This window comes from Centropristis striata, chromosome 1 (assembly GCF_030273125.1).
Source record: "Centropristis striata isolate RG_2023a ecotype Rhode Island chromosome 1, C.striata_1.0, whole genome shotgun sequence".
Taxonomy (NCBI): Eukaryota; Metazoa; Chordata; class Actinopteri; order Perciformes; family Serranidae; genus Centropristis; species Centropristis striata.
Genome location: NC_081517.1, coordinates 17,585,843 through 17,595,176, shown reverse-complemented (window position 1 = coordinate 17,595,176; position 9,334 = coordinate 17,585,843). Strand labels below are relative to the sequence as shown.

Here is a 9,334-nt window from a genome sequence, read left to right as displayed (position 1 = left end):
ATCCTCTGAACATCACAGCACCGGTGGATAAAAGACTAGATGAAATAGGATGTAAAAATAATACACAAACAAACCAAATTATTAATATATATACTTTTTTTTTTTTTTTTTTTTTTACAATACTTTAGGGTTTATCATCTCACATTCTTTATGCAAAACAGGAAAATTAGGCTTTTTTTATAGGTGAATTTACATTGTTTATAAGACTTATTTAATGTTTATGGCTCATGATGTGTGCCTGTATGAACCAATGTATAAACCAAAATGATTCATAAACTAAAATAAGTTTGAATTATAGGGGGAAAAAAAGTCATCAAAACAAGCACACTATATGCCACAATTTCTGATGTAGGGATTCAAAGAGTGCTGTGCAGAAATAACTAAGAAATATGTGTATAATTTTAATGGACCCCTCTATTACCATATGGAGGCAACATATTTTTGAGGCAAGAGTCAAATCTGCCTTGAAATATTTCAGTGAAAACAATATCAGTAGGTGGGGATCCATGAGTAATTTCTGAAGCAAAATCACATCAAACAAAAAAAAACATTTGTTGTTTGACTTTGGGGCCAGAGGGACTGGTACGCCACCTTGTGGTGAAGAATATTGCTTAATCCTAAGGAAGCTGCTGCGAATAGATATTAATTTAACAGCTACATAAATGTAAAGTAACAGCCCATGAACGTTCACCTTTCTAGGTGGATAAATATCATATGTGTACTTTTTTTTTTTATTAACCTAAGCTTTGATCGTGTCAAATTGTGACACATTAAACTCTTCTTACATTGACTTTCATCAAGTAAATTGCATGTCATAATCTTTCAAACCAAACAGTGAAACAATTATTTATTCAACAAGTTTATTTCTTACTCGGAGTGAAACAAGACTTTGTTACATGACTGATATCCATTCTAAATATTACATACTTGTTCAACAGACAGTCCCCTCTATTACCTCAAGTTGAAGAATAAAAAGCCCAGCATGTGATAGATTTTACCAAAAGCTTGGAAAATCATCTACTCACCATCATCAATACTGGCATGGACAAAAGGCTATGACAGTAACTCTGATAAGAAAAAAAGTACACAATATCTCTTAACCTTACAATACTCAGAATTTTTCTTAAACGATTCTAAACAAATTAACCTAAATAAAGAGTACTTTAAAGAAAAGGCACAATGAGAACTATTAAGAGGAATACTTGGACATTCTGGGAAATCCACCGACCATCAACACTTCAAAAGAGTTCGTAGGCATACATAACACAGTTCGGTAGCATAACTTGTTTTTCTAATCATCCAACTGTTGAAAAGAAAGTGAACAAGAGCATTTCCCAAGATGTGGAGTTATTCCATTAATACAAAAATAAAATGATACAAGCTCAGAGTCATTAGACAGTGAAAAATGGTGGTCGCAGGTATGTATTTTTCACAACGTGCCTGGCAATGAGATTTGGTTGAATGTGAGCGTGGGGTGACTGGTCCGGACAGACGGTAAGATCGAGAAGTCACACACAGGGTGCAAAAGTCATTCGTCATTCTTGTCTTCCTCCTCTACTTCTGCTGCCTCCACTCCTTCCTCCTCCTCCTCCTCGTCCCCGTCACGATCAACCTGTAATCCCTCGTCGTTAATCTCATCGTGCACCACATATCCCTCCTCTTCCTCCTCCTCCTCAACTTCAAAACCTTCCTCCTCTTCCTGATTCCTCTGCTCCTCCTCTTCCTGATTCCTCTGTTCCTCCTCTTCCGGATTTCCCTGCTCCTCCTCTCCCTCCATTCCTTGCTCCTCCTCCATCTTTACCTCCTCCTCTGCCTCTGCCTTTGTTTCTGCTGCTGCTGCTGCTTCACCCTCGGCCACCTCTTGGCTCGTCTCCCAATCGCTCACCGGCACCCCCTTGACTGGTGTTGCCTCTGTCTGGTCGTCTGCTTTCTCACTGGTTAACTCCATCTCAGAGACATCCATCACCATGGAGTCCTCTGGATCCTGGTCGTCTTGATTACCAATGAATGGGTTTTCCCCCTGAAAAGAAAGAACATTTATAAGAACATTTTGTGTATCTACGTATGTCTAAGTCTCTACGTATGCATGTCTCACAGACTGTGTTTGCATACTTCCTAGCACAAAAGGTCACGTTTCACTTGCAGCTAGATGATCTGTAGACAACAACAACACAGTTCAGACTTAATATATGCATGCATAGTATATTATGTGTGTAGACTACACATTATAAATGCTAGAGCATTTATCCCAATGGCATTTAATAAAATCACCTGTATTTTTCCAGGGAACTTTTTAAAAAAAAATAAGTTCAGTATGCCTTTCTTAACAGTACTACTACATTTTCAATTCGCTTAGAATATTGTATACAAGTGACTTAACTTTTTTTCCCCATTGTATCCATCATTTATTGCACATATAATTATGAAGGTAATAAAATAAGGCTCAGAAGGCTCAGAAATCTTATTCAAGACGGCAGCACATTTACAGCCTCACTTTTTCTGTTCCTACCTTTCACAGTAAAAGCCCTAGACATATATAGAGCTCATGGAGAGTTCTAGAGGGAACTTAAATTTACTCAGTGCTTGCCATGCATTTTGATTGCTAGCTTATGCTCAGCTACTTGACTCTGTAAATACCTTGAGATAACTCTCCAGCTTCTTGCCAATGAGTTTGTGGTTGAGGATGCTACGAGCAACTGACAGACTGGCCCTCTTGGACTGCTCCATCATACCCTGAAATCACAGAGAGAACAATCCAAAAGTCACACATAGGACACAAAGCAAAACAACAATCATTAAAATATCTACATGAAAACACTTGCTAAGTTGCATATAATGCTTTTGTTGTGTTTTTTCATTTTATTATTGCTTTTTCACAGACTAATCAGTAGAAGAAAGGGGCTTTTAGATTCCTATAGAATAATTTGGGTGTGATCTGTCATACCTTCCTGTTGTAGTTGTGGTCAGGGGACTTGATGTGTTTCTGTATCAGGTGTGGCTGCATGGGAATGAAAAGGTCACATGCTGCACAGTGGGCAGCTTCCACCTTCCTCATGAAGTGCTCCATACCAAGATCTACAAGGATCATAGTGAGAAATAAATGCAATGAAAAAAATCACTCAAATTCACCCTTCCTTACTTCTCTCACACACACTAAGCTTCAGTTGTTGCTGCTGGTGCTGGTTCTTACCCCTGGTGAGGTCCTGCTCTTTGTACACCTGGCAGATGGCAGCACTGTGATTTTCCAACTGGCCAACCCTCTGCTCTGTCTTTTTAAACTTGTTCTGCAAATACTCCTACAAAAACAAAACCATGAAGTGTTCATTAGTTCACAGTCCGTGTAACGGATATTTCATCATTGAATGTTCTTGCCTCCATAAGCAGTTCTAGTGATCATAAATCTAATTATTATTATTATTATCTTATATGGGTTATACAGGGTAACTGCTTGTTCCTGGAATTGAAAATATCCTCTGTGAAATTTTTTATATTTCTGTAAAGACTCATAGGAAAGAATGCATATTACTGAGGGGAAAAAATGGTAGATTTGACTTAGAAATCCAGATCCAGGAACAGCCCTCGCGCATCATTTTAAATTCAGCTTCCAAAAAGCATATGAGAGTGTGATGTTTGAAAAATCTCAGTCACCTGTAGGAAGTCTGTAGTGGGCTTGGACAGTTGGCCGGAAAGGAACTTAAAGTGGTCCTTGTGAAAGCGGCTGTCAAGGTGAGTTTCCATTTCCTCCTTATAGAATGAACGGAACTTGCACACAGAGCAGGCAAACATCACCCTAAACAGAAAAAACAGGAGGGCAATCAGAAAAATGCAGATCTTAAAGATCGGGATTATTATATCATAAACAATCAGGGCTTGGCAATTTGCAACAAAGCCATGAATATCGTAATGTAAAGTGAAACAGATGAAAAGGTCAAAGAATAATCTCACAAAATGACGAGAAAGAAAGGAAAGAAGAGACAATGGAGAGCTGGGTAACAAATATTGACTCAAGGGTATATAGTATGTCCTCTCACCTCTCCAGGAAACCCCTTCTCTTCCTCGCTTTTGGGTGCTTTTCCTGACCTGGGGTCAGGGTCTGTTTGCCCTGGGGACTTTTCTTCTCTTCCTGTTTGGGTGAAGCTATGGAAAAAAATGATCAAAGCTTAGGCATGCTAACATTTACATGATATGGTATGAACAGTTCAAGACGAGTAGCTGGATCATGAAAGGAGCAACTTCAGCTTACCTTTATCTCCATCGGTAGATTTTGTCTCCTGTAAAAGAGAATTTTTTTTTTTTTAGAAACATGAGAACTTTTAACAGGTTACTTTTTCTTTTTGATTGAGAATATTAAGTCCCTCCTAAATCTGTGCAAAAACATGAGGAACAATGAAAAGGCCATTTTACAGAAGTACACAAAGAACAGCGCGTTTCACATGGTTCAGTGGTTTATTCATGGTGGTAAACTAATACTGCCTGAAGTGTTGATGTAGCACAATAAAAAGGTACATTAAAGACCTAGGTGGATTTAAAAAAACAACTGAATTTCTGGCACACAGGAATGATCTACTCACCGCAGCTGAAGTCTTAGGCTCACTGTCGTCACCATTTTTCTCTGCTTGCTCTTTGGAAACAGAGCACATCAACATAAGCCAAAATAGACAGAAATTATGTATACCAAGTTATATTTTTCTTTTAGAGTTGTCTAAGTACCTTGGGTAGCTTCTGACCCTGCACTCTCCGTCCTGTTCATCTTTGACTCTGGCTCATCACCTCCACTAAGTGTTTGCTTCCTCTTCTTCTGGACATCACGCTGTGGCTTCACCTGCTACAGTCAACAGAATCAATATGCACTCAAATACATTTTTTCCTGAAAAAAAAAATGTGGGCAATAAAACCACAACTCATCATCAACACATCAACGACTTAATGCTCATCAAGGCCAATTAGAAGACTTGATTATGTCTTTATTCTCTGGGCATTTCCTCATCAAGTGTTAGCCTTATCTTTAGACTACCGAGGACTGGGGCAAAAGAACGTAACGTAACCAAAAAATAAAATAAAATCCACAATGTGAAATAACTCAACACCCCAGAGGTAAACAAGACAAAGAATTGGACAGGAAGAGTGGTCACTTGCCTTTACTGTACAAAAGGGGCAGTTCCATGAGGCATTTATGACTACAAATAAATACGGGCTGGGTGGAGCTAGAAGGGCAAGTGTAATGTTAAATGTGTGTTGGGGATTTTTGTGACAATTTGCTTTGCATGGCACATAGCAGGTAGTAGCACTGTAGGCTCACTTGCCAGTTGGTTGAGGATAGAAAAGGAGGGAATCAGAAAGGGCTTAACTGTTGCCCAGTGTCTGAGGAGGTCTTATTTGGCTGGAGGTACTTACTTTGTTGAGGGGTCTCTTGCGGCCTCGCTGGCGGCCAGCCCGGGGGCCCCCTCCAAAATGCCTCCCAGGGAAGTCGTGAGGCCCTTGAGTGGAACCCTGATGGAAGCCCCCACTCTCAGGGTACATGCGGTTGGACAGGAGGGATGGGAGCTTGCCTCTACCACCTCCTGGAGAGTGGCCGCGGTGGGACTGGCCACCACTGCCACTTCCCCGCCCACCTCCGCCTAATGGAGTGGGGTCAGACCTGCGGCTTCCAAACCCTCCTCCAGCTCCTCGACCCCCGGAACCTCCACCCCTTCTGGGGGAACGTCGGCCTGCTCCAGGCCATCCTCCACCTCCAGAACCTCCTCCCTGGCCACCGCTGAAGGAGTCCCTCATATTCTGTCGCATTTTAGCGACTCCATAGGAAGAGGAGGGGCTGTCAAAGCCTCCCCCTCCCCCTAGCCCAATTCCCCCTCCGAAGCCCGAGCCTCCTCGCTGACTCAACAGCATGTTGTCATCACGGCCATCGCCATAACCATAGCTACTGCCGCCAGATCTGTAGAGATCTCGGGAGGAGGTGAGACCGGAGGTGCGCGAGTCGAATGACTCGTAGTGGTCAAACCTGCGGGAGGGAGGGAGAGGGTTGATAGAGAAGAGCAGAGAGCAAGGGAGGCAGGGAGGGCAGTCAGGTTTGGATTTCTCCACCTGCTTTTCCTTCTCCTCTATGGTCTCGCTTTCTCCATTTGTTTTGTCACTCCCAGCTTTATTTCAGAAACCACATTAGATCAGAAATTGATGATCCAAAACAAGTTAACTCTGCTTGTGGTCTTCTATAACATAGTAATGATTTTTGTTATCATTTACTTTACAGAAACTCATCCAACCACATTCTCTGGTGGAGGTCAAACAGTATTCTGCAGATTAAGGGAAATGCAGTTATTTCGGCTGTGAAACCTTAAACAGACATGACCGTGGTCCATCAGAACCTGTGATGTCTTGAGACAGGTGCATGAGGTGAAATATCCTGGGTAGTGACTAGCTTATGGTAAATACTCAGGAAAGGGGATGAGACATAAACTGGGGCTTTTTTTCAGAGGGCAATAGTGTTTTTGCAGACACAAGGCATCTTTCAATGAACAATTGAGCTTGACAAAACAGTACATCAAGCGTACACCTGTAAACTCATCTCTCTTGCACGACCTAAAGCCAGAAGACAGGGTTAGGTCACATGGAGGATGAGAGAAACAAAGTGTGGGAACAAATAAAAACAAAGGCAAGACACAGGCAATGTTCAAGGAGTGCTAGGTAAAGATGGACTGGCTTCATGTGCAAGGATGTCAATCTGTTACGAATGATCTATAATTTAACTTCCAACAAGCGGTCATGCATTTGTGACATCTACGGTTTTGAGGAATCACAACATCTTCTTTCCATCAATCAGACAAACCACAACATAAGAAATGGGACGCAATCAAAGCTTCTGCATACGCTGAGGCATTCCACTACAGCCTGTGAGCAACTCGCACCCTTTCCATCTCAAACGGGAATTGAGGCACACATTATTTTCACAAAGGTTCAGTGTAAAGTGCAAGTAATGCACTTAGGCATTTAGCAAGCTGAAACAGCGTAGGAACCGTACCATTCTAAAACAATAACAACTACATTTCCAACCACATTGGCATGCTCGATGATTTTAATTTAAAGAACTCTATTTTACTGAAAGACAACTTCAGAATCCCAAAGTAATGCAAGGCCTGTTTAACTTTAAATTACCAATATCATTAGAAGGCTTAAGCATTTTAATATATATGTATTACAGAAAAAACATGAATTGAGACATGTACTCTTCCTTTTCCAGATCATTATAAATACAAGCAATATTGGTTGGATATTGTCCAGGCATGCTGCAACATTCAGAGGCAATGTTCTCAACCAAACAGATGTCATATGACATTATTTTACTTTTCAACAGAAAAGACACCTGGGCAATTTGACACTTTGCAAAATGGATGTGTGGAAGTGGATTCTGACTACTGAAGACATTATGGAGCAGAAAAATGACAAAAAAGGGATTACCTGTCACCCCGAGACCCTTTCAACCCCCCCTCCAACTGAGTGAGCATGTCCAGGCGCTGGTTAATCTTGGCAATGACTGCATCTGCGTGGGTCCCTGTGGATGAGAGCAGGGACGCGCCCGAGAGACCTCTCTTCATGTGGCCTCCACCTCCTCCTCCTCCTCCTCCTCCCCCATAGCCCCCGAGCCCAGACATTGAATCCTTATAACCTCCCCCATACAGGTCAAAGCCACCAGAACCTTAAAAAGCAAGGAATCAGAAGGTGTTAATATGAAAACTAAATATATACAAAACTTGGCAGCAGCCATACATTTGAGCATAATGCTTGAGTATCACTGTCGTTATGCAGGGCTAGACTAGATTCAGGTATTTTCTCACCTCTGCTGCCTGACCCGCCACCTCCCCAACTGGAGTAACCTGCAAAAGGAGAATACACCGATTCAAGCAAAATAAAAAGGTGAAAGCAGATGATATAAGAACTTTAAACGCAACAAAGACACCTTGTCTCTAATTAGACCATATGGCTGTTTAGTCGGCCATGCAAGCAGTAAGTTGTCTAAAAAGAAAAACAGGAGTAGCCATGCTTGTAGATAAAATTAACAGAAAGGTGTGCCAGAAATGTTCAACAACAAGCAGGCATGATTTCCATGTAATTCTTATCAGCCAAAGAGTCTGTTTGCTTCTTTTGTACTGATTTAACTTGCAAATGGGAAATGCAGAAATGCCTTAGAGATCATTGACAGAATTTGGGACGATAATGACAGAGCAACCAGAAGTTTTGAGCGCATTTTCTTTTCTCTTTTTTCCACGGCGACCATTTTAGGCTTTTTTAACGTCATTTATTCTAAAACCACACTGACTCCATTTTAACAGAATTAACTTGGGCAACCCGCCTTGCAGAAACCCAAACAAAGGGCCACACAGCCTTCTATGTTAGCATATTAGCAAATAAAAACAGCCTGATGGCGAAGTGGCTAACCTAGCTATTCTCCGTTAACGTCAGCTAACAGGCCTGGTGTGCCGTTAACACATTTTAATTCATTATGGAATGTATTCCGTAGATGTATTACGACAATAGTGGACAACATTAGCCACTTAACAGTTAACGGCTAACCCCTCTTTGTTTCCAGCTACACCTGGTTGGTATTTGCTGCTGGCATGCTAACTAGCTCACAGCTAACGTACCGGGTCTTCGTTTCACGGTAACAAAGCATGCAGCGAACTGTAAAACTAGACGGTGAATGCATCTGCACCACAGTTTAACATATTTAACGCCAGTACCATGCTAGTGCATAGTTACCAGAACCGTAGCTCCTGCCGTCCATATTTTTTTAGTGCGTTGTTCAGAAAATCCGGTCGAAACGATCAGCGATGTCTCCAGCAGTCGTTACGCCTTGGGGTAGATTAAAGCTCCGTCAGAGGGACGAGATGTACCGACTCGATCCGAGCCGCAAAACTATCACGTGACCACCAAGGCCTCGTTACGTAATACAGAGCCCACTGGCACGACATTTAATTTAAGGAAGGAGTGTTCAGATACTTTAGTTGAGTAAAAAATAGCAATACTAGAGGGTAAAAACACTCAATTTTAGATGAAAGTCCACAATCCAAATATCACTGAAAAAAGGTGTTATTCATAATCTTCCTAGGATTGAGGTTCTAGCCCCCCCCCCCCCCAGCCAGTGAACACCTGTGGGCTGAACATCGAGGTGGTGCCAAGTTATAAGTATCTAGGTCATGGATGGGCAACTCAAATGCTGTAGGGGGCCACAATTTTTCATCGACACTACCATAGGGCCATATATAGGACCGTGCACTTAACCAGATAAGATGAAACTGCAATTTGAAATATGTTTACAGTGCAGTAACTTAATATATTTCAT

General features: G+C 41.6%; 1 protein-coding gene across 1 annotated transcript; it reads right to left on the bottom strand.

Moving 5' to 3' along the window:
• Nucleotides 1-832: 832 nt before the first annotated feature.
• On the bottom strand, nt 833-8,977 carry akap8l (A kinase (PRKA) anchor protein 8-like). Its single transcript, XM_059333211.1, has 13 exons — nt 8,752-8,977; nt 7,830-7,868; nt 7,453-7,690; nt 5,395-5,998; nt 4,711-4,825; nt 4,572-4,621; nt 4,244-4,271; nt 4,032-4,137; nt 3,649-3,790; nt 3,191-3,296; nt 2,945-3,075; nt 2,638-2,733; nt 833-2,020 (listed from the first exon to the last, which is right to left on the bottom strand). Exons 1-13 carry the CDS (start codon nt 8,774-8,776, stop codon nt 1,529-1,531), a joined length of 2,172 nt encoding a protein of 723 aa, XP_059189194.1. The 5' UTR covers nt 8,777-8,977; the 3' UTR covers nt 833-1,528.
• Nucleotides 8,978-9,334: the final 357 nt, after the last annotated feature.

Bases quoted from the DNA above. Each gene is read 5' to 3' on its own strand.
- akap8l (XM_059333211.1), bottom strand. From the start codon at position 8,776: ATGGACGGCAGGAGCTACGGTTCTG. The intron at 4,272-4,571 runs GTGAGTAGATCA...TCTCTTTTACAG, and splicing joins AGCCTAAGACTTCAGCTGCG to GAGACAAAATCTACCGATGG. The intron at 3,791-4,031 runs GTGAGAGGACAT...TTTTCTGTTTAG, and splicing joins AGAAGGGGTTTCCTGGAGAG to GGTGATGTTTGCCTGCTCTG.